Raw genomic sequence first — 20352 nt, 5'->3', positions numbered from 1 at the left:
GATCGGTGCGGCATCCGCAGTGTTGTGGGCGCTGTACTGTTCCGTGGTAGTGAAGCGGGAGCATAGTTCACTAAAAAAGCTCGCGGTTTACAGGTCGATCTACATCCCCACCCTCACCTATGGTCATGAGCTTTGGATGATGACCGAAAGGATGAGATCATGTGTACAAGGGGCCGAAATTAGGTTTCTCCGCAGAGTTGCCGGGCTTCCTCTCCGCAATCGGGTGAGGAGCTCGGTAATCCGGAAGAGACTCAGAGTTGAGCCGCTGCTCCTCCGAATCGAGAGGAGTCAGTTAAGGTGGTTCGGGCACCTGGTAAGGATGCCCCCTGGTAGGCTCCCCCTGGAACTCTACCGGGCAGCACGTTCCACTGAGCGAAGACCCCGGAGCCGACCCAGGACACACTGGTGGGACTATGTCGCTCGGCTGGCCTGGGAACGCTGGAGTCTGTCGCCAAGGGAAAGGGAGGTCTGGACCGCCCTACTCAATATGCTGCCACCGCGATCCTCACCAGGACAAGCTGACTGAGAAACGAACCTGATTAGGATGCATAATTAGTTTCTGATCGTGTAATGCCAATGTTTTGATATACCCCTCCTGCAAATTAAGTTGTACACTCTGTTCTCCTATAACGCCCCGTGTTGTTTTCATAATGCGAATCTTTTCTAACGCGATGAATGTATTAGGGATTTTTATGTATATAACGCGGATGTGAATTGGATATCACGCGATTGAGTAAACAGAACTACGTCGCGCGAATAGGAATAAACGGTCGAACGGCTGCCTCGACGTAGCATCACACAAGGCGGGATGCTGCTGGATGCTTCTAGATGCTACCCACGTGCCTCAGTCTTTGTTCAGCCTGCGTACACATCTCAAGCGTTATTGCTGTGCTTTACCCTATTATTTATTTATTATAACGCGATTTTCCCATAACGCAGTGTTCTTCAGGAACGCAACTACTGCCGCGTTATCGGAGAGCAATGTTGAACTTCTTTCGCACCGAACGTAGCCAACCGTGCTCATCGGAGGTACGGGAAAAGTTGTCACGTGGGGGCAAATGATTAGGTTTATGATCAAAACCAGAGGAGAGTTGAAGAGCCCAAGCAAAAATGTGACAACAAATCATCAGCTGTGAGCTATCCGCCAACGTAGATTGTGTTTCATAAAATTGACCGAATTGAATATTTGATTTTGGAGTAGTGAAGGTGCTGCTATTTTTGGAATCCATCGCGCAAATTATACAGCTGATTAAATACATTTTCTAAATAACCAAATAACTGCTATCTCTTCAATCATAACACGAACACCGTGTATGCTGCATGAACATTTTTATTTTATGCAATGATAATATACGTACTGCAACTGTACGGTACAACAACAAAGAATGCACACTGTTGGAATTAGCTGCAAAAAACTTCACCTTCTGATCATTATTAGAAGGGAGCAACATCATAGGCAAAACAAACAGCTGTGTGTAGATCAAGAGGAATGCAACTAATTTGCATATCTATGCATTTTTCATGCACAACGTTGCAATTGTATAATACAAAGGAAGATAATTAAACTGGACACACAAAAGACACAGAAAACCAAACTAATGATTCCGGGATTGAAATGCGATGGCACCACGTCAGATGTGTTTGCAGTTGAAGCCATAACAAACAACGGCCATGCTGTAATCGACAACAATGTGCCTGCCCCTACGTGCAGCTGAAGTCTTGGCCACTCCACTCTCCGACTGGCTGGGCTCTGCTATTACCGGAAGATCCAGCAGGTGGCAGCACTTCCACGTGGCTTGGGCACAGATAGACGATTACTAATAAGTGTTTTTATTTATTTTACCAGGTAAAGGCCCACTGAACTATGTAGCTCTTTTACACAAGCGAACTGCCCACGGATCACAGCTCAACGAAGTGGCTGATCATGTGGAAATGTATAGCAGCCAAATACTCTAAACGCGTGTTTCTCAATGAAAATTAACCCGACCACGGGGAGAAAATTCAAACTCCAAATATACATGCGTCAGAATCGGGATCGAACCTACGACCTCCTGCATACCAGGCGAGGTAGTTAACATTTCGTCACAACATGCAGGCGTGTTCAGACTCCCATTGGCGCAGAGAGAACGTGTAGGTGGCGGAGCATTCGCCTGCAGAGGATTAGGCTCTCCACTGCGGCACTGCCTTCAGCTTATTACAAAGCAGCTCATGTCATACGACACATCACCGTGGTACGGCCATGCGGGAATGGAGGTGGGACAATAATGTGGCTGTACCGCTGCTTAGTAAAGGGGCCATGCAATGCCATTTGCTGTTTTGGAAAAATAAACAGATGCGCAAGTGAAACATATATTATTTTTTTTTAGAATGAGACAAAGCAGAATAACAATGGAATGAGAATGCAGGAAAGGTCCTCGATAGATTGATACACGGTTCGAAATTCATTACGCTGGACTACAAATGAGTACGTGCGTACCGTTAAAATATATCTTAAGTCAAAGTCGCTGTAGATCAGACGGCACACAGACACGATGTGTACAGACCGTGCCGCGCGTGAAGCTCTCTCGCCCGCTCTCCCACCATCGTCACCAGGAGCCTGGGATGGCGACCCCACACTCGTACCAGTCCGCGTGGTACAGCCCGGACTCGGGCCCCAACACGCCTCGTGTCAGCCTCTGCTGCCTCTTGCTGCGATGGTACCCTGATAGAGCACAATGACGACGATGCGGGGACACCACACACACGCGCGCGTATACGTCACGTTACCGTCGTGTCGCAGGAATGTGAAGGGTGGCGAATGAGTCCGTGGAGTATGGAGGGATACATCATGACAGTGTGAGCCTGTGAGGTAGGTGAGTCGTGCCCAAGTAAGGCTAACCTGGGCCGAGTTATTGAACAGGAAATCGATAGAAATAATAGCGATTTCAATTCCATGATCAAGCTCGATCCCAAGCTCGACCACAACTATTCACACGCAACCGTTCATGGAATCGACGCTGTCCATTGGCTGATCATTGCTCCCCATTTGGCTGCGTTGGGCTCACGCGCGAACAATCCCTCCAGATTTAACGGGGCCCACTCTATTGCGCTCCGGCGCCTTGGCGAGGCCTCCCCATGCACTCACCGTCTATGCTTGCGAGGTTATCCAGTGGCTGCAATGGTCCCGTTTTCCCATCCCACGGGGAGTCCACAAACTCGCAGTGGTCCTCACCACGTCCGTCAGCATCTCCCAAGGCATAAAACGTGCCTGGGTCACGAAACACAGCACACGGGGGTTCATCATCATTATTATTATTGCCCTTAATGTGGCTGTCTAGCCCTGTGGTCAGAGTGCATTCCTCCTAAGGTGGAAAAAAAAGTTTGCGTTCCGAGAGCTGTGTTCAGCGGGGAGGGTCTTGGCAACACTTGCAGTTCCTACGATCATGATTTGGGTTTGATCGAATGCCCTTACCATTCGGGCATCCCCAGTGGCAGCTGTACCTGTGCAGCAAAAGGTGACTCAGCACCTGGACTGTAAGCGAGCTTTAGTCTGTCAGTCGGGGGGCAGCGGTAGCCGTGCATAATCCCGATTGAGTAATTGAATACAGACGGCAGCTGTGGTTGTAGTGCATAGGTCACTGCGATGGGGACTGCCTGATGGGACTGGGACTGCTATGGGGGCTGAGTGACCGAGTGATCCGTGGTTACCCCGGAGGTCTTCCCCCAGGTAGATCTTGTAGCGGAGGGAGTTGCACAGCGACACGCCCACGAGCTTGTTCTGCAGTGTGCGCTTCACGTAGCGCTTCCCGACGCAAGCGCTGGGTGCGCCGGGATCCGCATGGAATGCAAATGGGGTCCACACGGATGACACTCCTGCACGCATACACCGGATATAGCAAACAGGGACCAGCATGTTTCATGCACAGTGATGCACACAGCAGCAGCGGCAAAAGCAGCAGAAGCAAAGCCACGCTCTGCCTTGTTAAAACTCATTCGCCCCCCCCAACCACGGCAGAGTGGTTAAATCTCACTCTGTAGTCGGTGATCTCAAGAGTGAAAATATCTCCACGTTCAAGCGAGTGTGTTGGAGGGGGGGGGGGGGGGGGGCGTCTTCCCTGGCCACGCCGAGGCTGCGGAGGGAATTGCACAATGCCACGGTGGCAATCGCGGCGTGTCGACATTTCAAATTATGGGCCAACAGGCAGCCAACCCCCAGCCTGTTTGGGATTTTAAGTCTTCTCACAGCTGTTCCTGTGTGAGCCCGTCGACACTGCCAAGTAGGCAACCTTTCTCAATCACAGCGGGCGGCTACCGACAAGCACGAGGCACAGGCTGCCTTCTGAACTGGAGACTGTCCAGCCAAAACTTAGACAATGCACGCACACAAACTTGTTGAAGGATAATGACCTCACCAGCTTTCATTTCATTATGGCTAAAAACAATGTTTTGGGCCATAAAATACAAAGAATGTCCAATGGCGCGCACACTGGCGTAACTATGCACATCCCAATAATATTTCGATTTAAAGCTTTCGTGACTGCAGGGATTCATCTTCTTGTTTCTTTCGGTAAAGTCACGTAGAAGGGAAGTAATAAAATAATAAAAATAAAACATAATAAAACAATTCTCACGACGTTTCGGCTACAACGCAAGCAGCCGTCTTCAGGTGAAGAAGAAGACGGCTGCTTGCGTTGTAGCCGAAACGTCGTGAGAATTGTTTTATTATGTTTTATTTTTATTATTTTATTACTTCCCTTCTACGTGACTTTACCGAAAGAAACAAGAAGATGAATCCCAATAATATGTTTTGGTGAAATAACACAGGCCAAGCTGGGACGTGCCGAGCAGAGCAACCAACACGACCCCAACACAAAGATAATTAAGGCCAGGGCCGTCCATAGGGGGGTGCGGGGCCAGGGGCAAACCACGCTGTGTGGGCTACCCCCCCCCCCCCAAATCCCGCTGCCCCCTCACGCCTTCAAACTAAATGGGAACTATCACATTTGACACCGTGATGAGGCCCCCCAACGCGTGGGGCCCGGTGCGGTCGCCCCGAATCTCCGTACCCTAGGGACAGCTCTGCCGAATGCGCTCGTGATACGCACACAAACATGAAGCCCGTTAACTGTCATTTACATCAGAAGGTGATGTATGCTGAACTTCTTTTACACCATACGTAGCCAACCGTGCTCATCGGAGGTGCACGATAACTCGACATAATCTACGTACAAATTGAACAACACCGCGGAGAAGGCAGCGTCCACTCACGGCTTCTCCCGCCCCCATAGCGGAGGCACCAATTTGCGAGTCTGTTACCATCTCACTGGTATTTTTCCAGCCAAAAAGTAATGTGGACTAAAATAACTAATACCCAGACAGAGCCTGCACGGTGGAGTGCTCCGTGCTGCGAAGGTAAAGTGCAGTAGCAGCAGCACCGCTTCGGAACTAGATTAACGCAAATTCACACGAATGCTATTTAAAAAACATCACCTTACCTGCAGATTTGTCAGTAACTTCCTTGCTCTCTGCAAATAAAAAATATATCACTTTGGTGGTATAGAGTTTAGCAAACGTGGGTTTAAGCGACAGAATATATTGATTGGCAAGGCTTTGCAATGTAGAGACTTGGCAGTCCACTCTGAGGCAAATAAACATCACGCTTTGTTAAATGATCCCTAAGGCTAAAGTCATTGAAGTGTGATGCAGTCAATTTTCCCGTCATGTTAATTACCTGATCCGGTGACAAACGTCACAATATTCGAGGAGACCTCAGGCTTTGATTGGCTGTCGATTTTAACTTTGAAGAAGTATCTGAAATAAAATGCAGCGTTAAGAGTGAATTGAACGTTACCAACGTGCGGCATGCCATTGACCCAACACATCTGTTTTTCAAGGGAAACCCGAGGAAAATGTACACCTGAAAGGACGTACGCAGTATACATTGAGCGAAATTGGATAAATATCACGTCTGCTTCACTGCCGTAAGTTTGCCGTTGTAATATCTGAACGGATTGTAACACCGCAGGATCGTGAGAGGTGGCGGCAGCATGCGGAGGCCTTCGTCCAGCAGTGGATTGACCATAGCCGATGATGAGGATACACTTCCAGTAATGTGAAAGCGTGATTTTTTTTTATTAAAGACATTGGTACTCGTAGAGTTTTGTTCCCTCGAATGGAGGCAGTTCCCGTGCACCTTGGCTCGAGTCCTCGTCGGGGTCCCTCGTGTTTGTTGCGGTACACGTCAATGTGAAGCGGCCAAATTCAAAACGTACCCGAGGAGGAAATTACTCCGTGTGTAATTTCAGAATCACAAAACGAGAAAGAAATGCGAGCATCTTGCGAGCTCATTCTGATCTGCGTGCACAGACGTCTTTTTTCCATTCAATGTGAAAACGTGAGGGAAATATATCTGCACGGTTCTATCCACCCTCGGTTGGCTGTGAATCATTACGACCAGTTGCGATGATGATAATGACTATACCAGCTGCAGTGGTAAACAGCGGAGTAAAGTTCCCTCTATATGTTCTAGAGTGCGCTGCTGCCATGTGGGCGTGGATTTTCTACTTCTCGTTGGGTTGGAGGTTCTCCACGTGGAGGAAACTGCTGTTGGTGAATCCCGCTGTCAGCCATCTGTGCTGGTTCATCCCTGATGAATTCGCTACTTGGACCACGTAACCTGTTCACACACACACATATGGAGAAAACAAACCCCACCGTTAATTTCCGGTAACGAGTGGCCGATACTCGTCGCATCCAAGCCTGGCGATGCCAGGTGAGTGCTTGGGTTTTTGTTTTTGCCGCGAGAAACACGAGGGACCCCAACCGAGGAGGATTCGAGTCAAGGAGCACGGGAATTGCCTCCATCCGAGGGAACAAAACGTACCAATGTCTTAAAAAAACACACATTTTTACGCTTACCCATTTCTGAAAGTCTATCACACCCTCATCATCGGCTATGGTCAATCCACTGCTGGATGAAGGCCTCTCCAAGCTGCAGCCACCTCTCATGATCCTGCGATGTAACAATCTGTCCAGCACCTGACTTCATCATTCCGTCTCCACGGTGGGTGGCCTCTCGGATGAGTTGGCCACCACTCCGTTATTATTTTGGACTATCAGCCATCATCCCTGCTAATGGCGTGTACTGCCCAAACCCTCTAATCCACGTGTGGTGAGATGTCGTGGGTTCGATCCCGACCCTGACACCTGTATATTTGGAGTTTGCATTCTCTCTACCAGTGGTCGTGTGGATTTTTCTCCGGGTCCTCCGGTTTTTCCCTCCAAATCTAGAAACATGCATTTAGAGTATTTGGCTGCTATACATTTACACATGATAAGCCACTTCGTTGAGCTATCATTTGTGACCAGGCCCACTTCTGAAAAAAGAGCGACATAGCTCAGTGGGCCTTACCTGGTAAAATAAAATAAAAAGTTTAGTTTGGTTTATAGTAATTCCAAGCATACATCTCTCCATGCATCTTAGCACACTCTCAGCTTTTGTTCCATAATTTTCATTCGTGATCGTGTTTCTGAACCACTTGTCGTGGCAGGCAGTATGCACTGAATACAAACTCTGCTCTCGAGGCACACCGCTGCGTTCCTTCTCATGCCGGAGTTCAGATTTCCAGAAGCACTCCAACTCTGCTTTCGGCCTGCTCTTTATTTCATCGTTATAATTCCGGCTCTGCTTTCAAACTGCCCTAGGGCTCACACACCCTGCTGTCTGTGTTCCTGCGGTGTCTCTCTGACAGGCGTCTAAAGTCGTCGAGTGAACATGTTACACGTGGCCGTTGTTTTGCTAATATTTTTCCTGAGGCACTGTCACGAGATAGGAACCGTAGAGGCCCCATTTCGTGCGTCCATGACCCAAAGTTGTGAGTGGAAGCCAAAAAGTGAGCCGGGTTTTGGAGCGAGGCCAACTCACGCCCGCTCGATCATAGGGCCATTCCTACCGCATGCCCCCCATTGTTCAATACAACATTCTTGACCAAACGTTCAGGTGGTGGTTTTCCATTGTATTCGGTACTATGAGCCCTTGGTCACAAAAACTCTCCCGCAGACACCAAAAGTATCCAGGCAGATGCGAAGGCAGCTCCACTGCGTTTCTCTACCGTGCACGAGAGTGCCGCACGGCTGTGTGTGTGCAACGCTACAGCGGTTCCACACGTGCCCCACATTAATTCCTCAGACCTGGGTATAACCACAGAGTTGTTTTGACTGTTCGTGATGGAGGTTGGCCGCGATGATGCCAGTGATGGCACAAAGATGCAGTTGCTGATAGTGAGGTGTGCAGCGGAGCGATTCTTACCGGCAGCACTGCCAGTGTCCGTCTCCCCAGGAGGCATCTCCTCGGGGCTCCATTCCAAGACCACGAAGGAGGGGCAGCCTTCAACAGCCACGACTATAGGCTCGATTGGCTGTGCTCCCATCGTGCCAGCAATCGTTACTTTTCCAGAGCTCTCTTCTATTTTTGTGTCTCTTAAATACCTAAAGGTTCTTGAAAGCTGAATGTTTTTCTTGGTTTCCAAATGGTTCTGGATCTGCTCGAGAGCATCGGAGATGGAACAGAGTGACCCCGCTTCCTTCTTCAGCAACTTCACACGTGGCTCTGCAATGAGAGCCACACGCAACGCTTTCATTGTCACGCACCGTCATGGCTACAGGCCAAGACACACCTGCACACCGTGAACATAGTATGCCTACCACAAAAGATTGCCGATACCATCATTAGGGCTTGCACCCTCTCTTCAGCAGGGAATCGCATGGTATACGAGAGTAAAAGGTGCGTATTGGCACAAACAAAACGAGCAAGTAAATAATGAAACCTGGCTTCTATCAATCATCTGGTTGAAGATGGTTCAATCAGCCAATCGGAAGGGGTGACCAAGTTTTAACTTATCATAAAAAAATTGTATCAGATCTGATCAGATTCTGAAGCGAATAATAATGAGTACCACACAGGAATGAATGCTGGGTGATGAGATGGACAAGACACGAGGACGATTTGCTCTCGGTCACTTGAACGTCAAGCCAACGTCACCACTGAGGTGGCCTCCTTGTATGGCGTTTGGCAGCCGCTCTCCCCCGACTCCCTCACCCAGTGGGAGTGAGTTGGTGACTTAAAAATGTCGATTTTCATTTATTAAGACTATGCAGCCAATATAACATATCAAACAGTGACATACATTGAAAAGCCCCTGAAAGTCGACTCAATATACCCTCCTGAAAAAGAGTCAAACCCAGGTCCTTCTTGCTGTGGAGCAAAAGTGTCACCACTGCACCACCCTGCCTCCTGCTACACCGCTTACAAGAGGAGAAGCAAATACGATCGCCTACGTGTTAAACTGACAATCGCGTTTCAACATAACGGGCTCCCGTAATGCGCGACGTCGGACATGAGCGAATCACGACAACGGCGATCGCAGCTCCACCTGAGGGGGGAGAGCCGTCCGCAGCGCCCTCCTCCGTCGCCCGTGGAGCCGTTCCGTAGCCCACCGCCACACCGTCTGATACACTGCCTTCGTCTCCGTCGATGAACTCCGACCCTGGCGCTAGCGCCACGGCCGGTGCCGTGCGCCGGAGGAGGCCTCCCTCCGACTCCGAGTGGCTCGGCACGGTTTTATTTTCGCCGCCGGCCGCTCGGCCGTTGAATCCGGCGACGAGCGTGCCTGCGCGCGTCAGCACGGGCTGCCGGGCTTCCGCTGCACACGGGACGCATGCGTGGATGATGAACATGAGCTCGCTGGGACGTGCACGAAGCGCACGCGAGAACAAACACAACGAGTGTTTACCGTGACGCAGGTGGCGAAAGCACGCAAGGTTGTTATATCGTTGGGGAACGATTCAAACAGGAAAATGCAGTTGCGATTATTTACCGTTGGGCTTAATTTGTAAAACCAACAAAATACTGTTTAAGTTTAAAGGTTGATTCCTAAATATTTTCTTTCCACGTTGAAATTTTTTTTTTATCTTTTACCGCTCCCTAAATTTTACTAGATTTGTAAACTTCCAATTTCTCTCCTCCTACCGCTCTCATTGACATGATAATTTCTCTGCCCCCCCCCCCCCTCTCTTTATGGAAATGCCTCGTCACAGAGGCATTGTTTCTCTGTGTGTCTGTGTGTGTTTCTCTCTGCGTGTGTGTCTCTCTGTGTGTCTCTCTGTGTCTCTCTCTCTGTGTATGTGTCTTTCTCCGTGTCTGTGTTTGTCTCTTTCTCTGTATATGTGTCTCTCTCCGAGCTTGCATTCATTCACACCTGATGACGGTTGCATGTGTTGCAATCGAAACGTCGTATTCTATTATTTATTGTATTTCTACGTGACTTTACCGAAAGAACCAAAGAGTAATTCACACTAACATCTATTTTTTACAGAAGCTTCATAAATGTAAACCATTCATCGCATCATCATTTAAAGGATGGATTTGTCAATAATATGCAGACTCATATCTACTCAGCTGTCCGTTTAACATGTAGGCTTTTGCTACCAATATTATCCATAATAGAGGTTTTTGGGTTAGATCACATAAATATAAATGCGTCATTAAATCCGCCACCAGCGATACAATCAATTAGTAAGGTTTGTGATGTAAAAAAATCATGCAAATTAGTTACCAGTTAGAGAGTAAACTCACAACATTTACAATTCGAGTAACGTGATGTTTCGTCAGTAATTACAACCATCAGGTGACAGCCAAAATTGTGGCGCAATCCACCTCCTGTTTTGGTCTTAAATAGAAGGGGTAAATGTCATAAATATGACTCTCCAACTGTGTTGTTGAAATGTTATTAATCAAGTCAGTGGCATGGGTGGCATTGGGTGGGGGGGGGGCCTGCTCAAGGAATGGAATGGGGCCTCCTGTTCAACCCCCAGCACCTGGGACCCTCTCACACCCCGTGGGCCCTGCTGCAGTTGCAAGGTACTGGTCAACGTTTCTCTTAAACGCTACCGTGAACAATGTTGGGTAGCAGCCGATAGTCATCTTTTGCAGGGATAACAACAATTACACGGCGTTTAGGCCCACTTTGTCGAAACCGTCCGTAGCCGCGATGCGTTAGAAAACGCGAAATTCATCTGTTTCCATACTTTCATTGCATATGCTTGGGATCATGGCTCACATGTTGTGGCGTTTTTTTTTCTACTGGGAGTCAAGGTCTGGAATGCAGTGAACCGATTCATCCCCGCAAGCAGCAGCAGTGTTCTCATTCATTTATTACCGTTACTCAGACACTTACCGGAGCTTCACGATTGGGAAAACATGTGGAAAAATACTTTGCTCAAATTTTTTTTTATCCATAACCGAATTTGGCCTCATAAACTATTCGGTCAGCTCGAAGTGGTTCAAAGAGCTTTGGAAACTCCAGATGCAGCACGATGGGACAAAATATCCTCACACGCACTTATGACACCAATACGCTGGCAATATTTATCGACGCCGTAATGATTGACTATTGTCGCTGGTTTTGTATCCTTGGTGTCAGTTTACTGTCACTCTTTTATATTTACAGATCGTTGTTAAGCATCCAGTCAGAGTTGTACATATTTTTAAACTTCTTTCGCAACGTATGTCGCCAAACGAGCTAATCGGAGGTGCGATTCATTGATTGGTTTCATACTTTAAAGATATTGTTTTTATCCCCTCACATTTAATTTTGATTCTTGCAACTATTTTATTTTTAAAAAATACTCACTAGAAATGAACGCGCGTGGCTAGCGCTCAGTTAAACGGTGTGTTTGTCGTGCGAGAGGAAATTGAAAGTGAACCGAGGGACAAGAAAGCTTAGCAAGGGGCTTTGCGCGGCACAAAGTTCACCTCCCAAAGTTCACTGCCCCACAGCCACCCCTTCATATTCCCTCCAACACGGCCCCTCCCCTCGGTCCCTATAGCCCCCGCGTTTAGCGCAGAACAGACACCACGAGTGCAATGGTTTTACTGCGTGTCTGTCTGTCTCTGTGCGTGGCAGAGTGGGGAGCGGTAGTGTAGAGGTTAGCGCTACGCTACGCTATGAACCCGGTGACCCGAGTTCGATTCCCGCTCGTGGCCAACACCAGTGGTGATTATCTGAACCAGTCTTGGGCTTCCCCTCGGAAGACTCAGCCTCAAATGAGTACCTGGTACAGTGTTAAAACACTGGCATTGGGGAGACAAAGGCGGCCTGGCGTGGTGTTAGTCACCCACACCCTCGTGTACCATGTCGGCCTTCATAGGTGCTTGCTAACAACACTTGCCCTAACAGTCTGTTAAGGCTATACGGGGGATCTTTTCTCTTTGTGGAGAAGAGAAAATAGCATTATAAGAATTAGTTTCCTAAACCATCACCCAGTGGAAACTGCTGAACTCATGCCATTCGCTTTGCTGGCACACGTAAGTATGTACAGATGCTGTTCAGAGAACCAGATTGAGGAGGACAGGACACCATACATGATTACGTAACATGTACGATTATGTAACATGATTACGTAACATACATGTGAGGAAGAATGATAAAGCCTTCATGCTGACATACCAACAAGGCTGGCATGTCTACACGCTGACACATGTTGATATACTGCGCTGACATGTCAACATGTTTACATACTTGATTACAAGTCAATGTGTCATACCAAAATGCTTTCATACATGATCACATGTTAATGTGATGCCTCACCAACATGCCTCCATACATGGAAACATGTACTCATTTGAGGTTGAGCTCAAGACCACAGTCACTCTACCCAGGAGTGGTCGTCCTACCAAAATCTCTTCAAAAACAAACTGTAAAATCATCAAAGAAGTCACAAAAAATCCCAGAGAAATCCAAGTACCTGCAGGCCACTCTGGCCTTGGCTCGTGTGAGTGTTCATGATGCATCCATCAGAAAAAGACTGAAGAAGGGTGTTCATGGAAGAATACGAAGGAGGAAACCACTGCTCTCCAAAAATAACATGGCTGCTCGTCTGATGTTCGCCAAAGAGCACATAGATTGACCGTGAGCTGAAGCTGAACCAAAAGTGGGTCTTGCAGCAAGACAATGATCTTAAACATACAAGAAGCTCTGCAAAAGAATGGCTGCAGAAGAAGAAATTCTGCGTTTTACAATGGGCCAGGTCAAAGTCCGGACCTAAACCCCATCGAAATGTTGTGGCAGGACCTGAAGCGAGCTGTCCATGCAAGGCAACCCTCAAATGTCACCGAGTTAAAGGAATTCTGTAAGCAGGAATGGGCCAACATTCCTCGAATCCGATGTGAGAAAAGACACTGACCAACGGTTACAGGAAAAGCTTAGTGGCAGTCATTGCTGCTCAACGGGGTGTCACCAGTTACTGAATCTAAAGGTTCACATACTTTTTTTCATACGCGGTTATTGAATGTAGAATAATTTGAAGATAAATAAATGTTGAAAGACTATCTTGTTTCTGTGTCATTTAATCAGAGCGAGGTGGCTCTCTGTGCGCGGCTCCAGTGGGGCCCCCAAACGACGCCGCGCGGACAGAGCAGCGCGTCGGCTAAACGCAGAGGGGCAGCGGGAAACTCGTCGTTGATGCCGCCAGATTTAAACCAGGGCGAGAGGAGAGCACGTGGCTGGAGACGACCGTGCGAGGACATGAAGGTGGTCGGGTTTCATGCACAATCGATGACCACATTTCGCGCAGCGTCCCACGGTTGACTCGCGCAACGCATCCTCGCAGTTCCGGTTACGAGCTGCTTCGTCACTGTACTTAGTTGTGATGTTATTGACTTTAGTCGTTTTGTGACCCAGGTCACTCTAGCAAATGAGACCATCCTTGCCTAAAACTTGAAACGTGATGCTCGATTTCTCTCGACATCGTTCCTTCACGGATCACCCACTGTGAGTTGCCCTCCCGGACGCGATTCCAGCAGCGCGATGTGATGTCGTTTTAACCCTTCTTGCCCCTGATCACTGAACCACACTCCTGCATTTCACAACTGTACTGGATTTAAAAATAATAAAAATAAAAATGTAGCAACTAATACACTACTCTTATATACGTGATGTTATGTCGTAATCGGTGCTTAGTGTTGTTTGTTGCAAAGTGGATGTTACAGTGTTTGTTACATTTAGATGGTGAACTTGGCATGCCTGAACCATCCTCCGCTAAGTGAAGGGTGCCTCTGTGTTGTGTGCACTGTGAAACCGTTTCATAGTGTCACAGTGATTCACACAAACAGTGTGAATCTCTGCGACAGTCTGTTTGTGTGCACTGTGACATTGTGAACCACAGTGGCAGTGTGACAATATGCATCAATGTGATAGTGTGACAGTGTGAATCACTCACAGATGATTGTGTGTCCATCCTCAGCCACACACAGCCTAATGGGAAGGCCTTTGTCGTCATAAACCACATTTCCGTCTTTTGTAAACAGGAGGTTTTGTTCCGTGTCAATCAGCTAATGCGTACATGTGAAGACACACATACACACACACACGCAGAGACTGTGTTAATAGTATATATACAGGTCAAATGTCAACCCTTTGTAACAAAGACTGTATGGGAAGGTATGTTTTAATAGATATTTCAATTGAATTAACTTTTAGCAACCAAAAACATGCTAATCGCTTAATATATTTACATCTAACTCATACTGACTTCGACTGAAAACCAAGAAAAGCTTAAAAGAGCTACAAAATCACACATCACTAACTGGCTGCGGCCCAAACATCCAAAAGCTGCAACATTACCTGCTAATTACTCTATTGGGGTTACACACAGCAGCAGCAGCGGCAGCAACATCCTGTGGAAGAAAAAACTTGGCAGGAACCTCCTTAAAAAGACTTGAGCCTGATTAAGGCTTTACTGGGTAAATAGGCGCAAGTAATAAATAATAAGACAGTATCCATCCCAGGTACTTTCACATGATTCACACACAAGCTGGTGATATTTTCTCCACGCGCAGTGGTGCACGGAGCCTCGCTCGATGCTTTAATGGAAAGTTGGCGGCATGGGAAAACCCTTACAGCAGAAAGCAAAACCAGATGTGGAGGGAATGCAGAGTGAAACTAAGAGGCAGGGAGCCAAGGGCTCGGGCCAAGGAACTCGTGTGTGCCTTTTTAATTGCACGCAGAATGCCATGGCACACATCTCAGGCTCCTGGCACAAAGGTTTAAAAGCAGGAGCCCCCCCAAACCTTCTTAAAACACATCGATGTCGCAAATTTCTGCCCATTTTCTCAAGGAGCATATTCGAGGTTGAAAGTCGAACAGACTAAACTTCCCGCTCGACGACAGATTTAAAGTGACGGCATACCCACAGGTGACCCGTCGAGCCGTCGGGCTGCGCGGGATTTGGACCGGTGGTGGGAGCAGGAAATTCCATGAGCGGCGGTGGCCCAGGGTTGGCCCCGTGCGCCTCCGTGCGCCGTTGCGTTGGCGTCACTTTCTCATTCCTGCGACGCTGCTGGAGCCTTTCGCCGCGTCCGGGCAGCGCCTTTTTGTGAGTCCACTCCGAGGGACGCAGCCCACGTCTCTCGGTCTGCTGGTTTGCCGAGCTTATGGAATGGTCCTCTGAAATATATGCAGATCATATTACGTGCTCAGGGTGAGGGCTCATTTCCAACGAAATCGTAATCGTAACGGTTGAAGGCTCTAGAAGGGTCACGCTATATAAACGTAAATATATACACACGTAAATTCAAGGTATGATTAAGTATGACGTATTTATTTCATTAGTTGTTTTGTAATCGAGATGTAAAATTTATATATAGATTAGAAAACAGTTTTTTCCAACCTTTACATATTTACACGAACAATGAGCTCTAGTTACTATAACAATGAACACGTGTGACGATAAACATTTACAATAACGCCGTAATATCATAACCACAATATTACTGTTTAACACGTAGACCAGGGGTCCTCAAACTTTTTAAACAGGGGGCCAGTTCACTGTCCCTCAGACCGTTGGAGGGCCGGACTATAGTTAAAAAAAACTATGAACAAATTCCTATGCACACTGCATATATCTTATTTTGAAGTGAAGAAACAAAACGGGAACAAATACAATATTTAAAATGAAGAACAAGTAAAGTTAAATCAACAAACTTGCCAGTCTTAATTTTGGAGCTTTCGTGACTGCAGGAATTATTCTTTGGTTTTTTCGGTAAAGTCACGTATAAAAATAAAATAATTATTTAATTTATTATTTTATTTTTATACGTGACTTTACCGACAAAACCAAAGAAAACTTGCCAGTATTTCAATGGGAACTATGGGCCTGCTTTTGGCTAATGAGATGGTCAATGTCCGGTTCCATATTTGTCACTGCTAGTCGTAACAAGTGATGCAAGTGTGCATCCATTAGTCTAGATCTGGTTGGAGATTTCAAATGTTTCATTCTGGAAAAAGTCTGTTCACAGACATAAGTGCTGCCAAAGATGGTTGCCATTTTGAGTGCATGGTTCCTGAGATGAGGATATGTCTCAGAGGGGAGAGATGCATAGAAATTATGAAGGCTGCTTGACTTGAATGCGTCTTTCAGAGAGTCACAATTCTGCAGGTCAGCCAGTTCCATTTGGTAAATTGTATCCACATTTTCAATGTCAATAGAAAATGGGTTACGGAAAAGCTGTATGTCCTGTTCATGGAGATGAAGTTCTTTAAATCTAAATTGGAACTCCTTTTGCAATTTTTCCAGTGAATCCACACGTTTTGTTTGGGAATTGCAACCAATGGTTTTTCCGCTAACAGATTTTGAGTTGTGGGGAGATGGCAGAAGTTTTCCTCCTTAACTTTTTTGATGAGGAGGCCTAATTTTATTTCAAATGCTTTGACATGTGATTGCATATCACAGAGGAGCTTCCCCTTTCCTTGAAGTTGCACATTGAAACTGTTGAGTAGCTCTGTTACATCTGTCAGAAAGGCAAGGTGCCATTTCCATTCTGCATCATTGAGCTCTGTTCCTTCTTTGTTTTTTGAAAGCAGAAAAGCTGTAATCTGTGGAAGTAAGTCATAGAAACGTTTCAAAACTCTCCATCGACTCAGCCAACGGACTTCTGTGTGGTACAGAACATCTTCATGGTCAACATTTAATTCAGACAGAAATTCCTGAAATTGACTGTGGTTTAGTGCATGAGCTCTAATGAAGTTAACACAAGATACCACAATTTTCATAACAGAGTTCCACTTCAGTGATTTACTACACAACGCTTGTTGGTGGATGAGGCAGTGTATGGCTATTGGATGAGAATGGTTATGTTTGTCCATCTCTTGGTTAATGCGAGCAATTACTCCTTTCTTAGACCCCACCATGCTAGGAGCACCATCAGTTGTCACACTGGCTAGTTTTATACCAATTCAGCTCCAAACCATTCACAGTTTGGCAAACCTTTTCATAGATATCCTCTCCTGTAGTTGTTCCTTTGATGCTTAGCAGTGCAGCAAGCTCTTCTGTGACTTCGAAATAGTCATTGATCCCACGAATAAAAATTAGAAGTTGTGCAGAATCACGAACATCATTGCTTTCGTCGAGTGCCAAGGAAAAATATGAAAGTTTTTTTGTGGAGTTTTGCAAATGCTGATGCAAATTGTCTCCCATTTATTCAATCCTCCGTGTAATTGTAGGTCCTGAAAGACTCACTGTACTAAATAAATCGGCCTTCTCTGGACACATCTCTTTGGCAACAGAAAGAAGGCATTCTTTAACAAATTCTCCCTCCACGAATGGTCTGCCAGTGCACGCTATTAGCTTGGCAACTTGAAAACTTGCTCGCAGTGATGAAATATTTAGCTGCTTCTGCTTCACAAAAGTATTTTGCTGAGTTGTTAATGTATTTTTCAGTTTTAATATTTTATCTTTTCTCACTTCTCCGACCAAACAATCATATTTATCTTTATGTTGAGTTTCATAGTGTCGACGTAAATTGTATTATTTGAACACAGACACTATATTCTGGCATATCAGACACACAGCTCTTTCCTTGTACTGCATGAAAAAGTAATCATAAGTCCACTGTTCCTTGAATATCCTACACTCCGAGTCAATTTTTCTCTTTCTTGACATCAGTTTCCTAGGGAGTCAAAATTGCTATTAGTAAAATACCAATATATATACAGCGCTACAAAAACAATATACCAGCAATAACTTTGCCCACACAGAGACATACAGACTGCACTGCCCATCAATGCTATCTGATTGGGGGAACTCCGCTTTTACCCCAGGCTCACACTGGTGCGGGTGCCATTAAAAAGTTAATTACACCTGCAGTTTTGTTCACAGATCGCAGTACATCCCCAGCACACAGGAATATCACTGGGAGTGGAGCCGAGGGGAAAGTGAGGGAGCTAAGGGAGGGAGAGCCAGTCAAGCGCAGCCAGGGGAGGGCTGGCAGCCTTAGGCCTGGGGGGCAAGTCCAGTCAATTGGCCCATTGAATCATTCACCGCCGCAGCTCAATCAGTGCTCACCAGCGCAGCCAAATCAGTGCTCGCCACCGCAGCCCAATCAGTGCCCACCACCGCAGCCCAATGAGTGCTCACCAGCGCAGCCCAATTAGTGCTCACCAGCGCAGCCCAATTAGTGCTCACAAGCGCAGCCCAATTAGTGACCATGGGCCGGATAAATGTCCTCGGTGGGCCGCATGTGGCCCGCGGGCCGTAGTTTGAGGACCCCTGACGTAGACGTTCGCGACCAATATCATCCATAATAGAGGTTTTTGGGTTAGATCGCGTAAATATATAAATGTGTCGTTAAAACCCACCACCACCCGACACAGCCAACTAGTAAGGGTTGTCACGTAAACAGAACATTCCAATTCGTCACTAGTACAGCACACCGGTGTGTTGGAGAGCCAAGCCACATTTACAAACTGAGTATGACGTTTCGCCAGTCATTACAAATAGCTTCATCAGGCGACAGCCAGATTTGTGGAGAAGTCTTACTTTTTCGTTCCTTATATAGAGGCGTAGATGCCTACAAATGGCAGCATGCTTCAATAAGGATTACCGTTGGTAGGGCTATTATAATAATCACAATAGACTGGAAGGACAAGTTCAGAAGGGCTCGCATAATGCACATGCATAATGCACATGCCTAATGTAAGTTGACTCACTAATCCCCCCCCCCCCCCCATATAGTGCAAGAGTGCAGAAGGGTGGTCAACACATCTACACCTCTATATAAGTGTAATAACGGACTTCCCCACGCACTGCTTGGTCTCCATCACTCTTTATTCGGGTTGACACCCACACCCCGCTGGTCCCGACAGCGGACCAGCTGCTCCTCGCGCGCGCCCCGCACGCGCGCTCTCGTCAGTCCTTCCGCTCCCCCGCTCTGCACACCGCTGGCCGACGGTGTGCCGAAGCTCCTGCAGCCACGTGGCTGATGGCGCGGATTCCCTCCCGCCACCCAACGTGGTCCAGCTTCATGACTCTACCAACTGACCTGGAACCCTTCCGGGCTCCCACCTATATCCCCTTCACCACGTGATCCTGTCTCCTCCCTCTCACCACGCCCTTCCGAACCTTCCAGATCCGGCCTCCTCATAGCGCCCTGCTGGCTCCGCCCATAGGTTCCGCCCCCACTCACCTCGCTTCCGATTGGACCCGAGGTGAGCAGCGGACCTTCACATACGCCCCCATACTGGCTCCGCCCCCCAATACCCCAGGCCGTATGATTGGCCCAGAGCCCAGCAGCGAACCCCGCTTATGCTCACATTACATAAGGAACGAAACAGTAAGACTTCTCCACAAATCTGTCTGTCGCCTGATGAAGCTAGTTGTAATTACTGGTGCAACGTCGTACTCAGATTGTAAATGTTGTGGCTTGGCTCTCCAACACACCGGTGTGCTGTACTAGTGACGAATTGGCATATTCTGTTTACGTGACAACCCTTACTAGTTGGCTGTGTCAGGTGGTGGCGAGTTTTAACGACACAATTATATAATCTTGATTTGAAGCTTTCGTGACTGCAGGAATCAATACTCTTTGGTTCTTTCGGTAAAGTCACGTAGGTAGTAAAAATAATAGATCACGACGTTTCGATCGGCACGCAAGCAATCGTCCTCAGGTGGGAGATTACTTATTTATTTATATACATTTATATATATATTTACGCGATCTAACCCAAAAACCTTTATTATGCACAATATTACTGTAACAGTAAATCACCACCAGCACCAGCAGTGCCGCCGCGGAATGCGCCGTGACACGTGGCCAACGATGAATGCCGCGCGGCCGGCAGTCACCGGGCAGCTTAGGTCAGCACTCGCAGGGCTCGACCGATCTCGACCGAGTTCAATTGAACCAAGTCAACAAATGCAATGCTAACACTATCGTTTTATAGTAACTCTCGTTACTTTACAAAACGTAAACTTCACAAGATTTACGTTCTTTTCAAAACCAGGAATAGCAACTATTCATTTAAATTCAATAATAGTTTA

General features: G+C 47.1%; 1 protein-coding gene across 2 annotated transcripts in view; it reads right to left on the bottom strand.

Annotated features, from left to right (window-relative positions):
- Positions 1–1312: 1312 nt before the first annotated feature.
- Positions 1313–20352, bottom strand: part of LOC133351682 (fibronectin type III domain-containing protein 1-like) — a 29989-nt gene continuing 10949 nt past the window's right edge. For both annotated transcript variants that reach the window (XM_061567082.1, XM_061567083.1), the window contains exons 5-14: positions 15226–15482; positions 14257–14368; positions 9411–9680; positions 8288–8587; positions 6544–6655; positions 5711–5790; positions 5475–5504; positions 3688–3852; positions 3125–3247; positions 1313–2701 (exon numbers count right to left, since the gene is read on the bottom strand). In XM_061567082.1, the coding sequence (XP_061423066.1) occupies positions 2586–2701; positions 3125–3247; positions 3688–3852; positions 5475–5504; positions 5711–5790; positions 6544–6655; positions 8288–8587; positions 9411–9680; positions 14257–14368; positions 15226–15482 (1565 nt within the window). In that variant the 3' untranslated portion in view covers positions 1313–2585. The remainder of the gene's footprint in view (positions 2702–3124; positions 3248–3687; positions 3853–5474; positions 5505–5710; positions 5791–6543; positions 6656–8287; positions 8588–9410; positions 9681–14256; positions 14369–15225; positions 15483–20352) is intronic.

The sequence above is a fragment of the Lethenteron reissneri genome, chromosome 38 (assembly GCF_015708825.2).
Source record: "Lethenteron reissneri isolate LAM-NWPU_2019-01 chromosome 38, ASM1570882v1, whole genome shotgun sequence".
Lineage (NCBI taxonomy): Eukaryota > Metazoa > Chordata > Hyperoartia > Petromyzontiformes > Petromyzontidae > Lethenteron > Lethenteron reissneri.
Note: the sequence above shows the minus strand (reverse complement) of the source record. Positions and strands in the feature narration are given on the sequence as shown.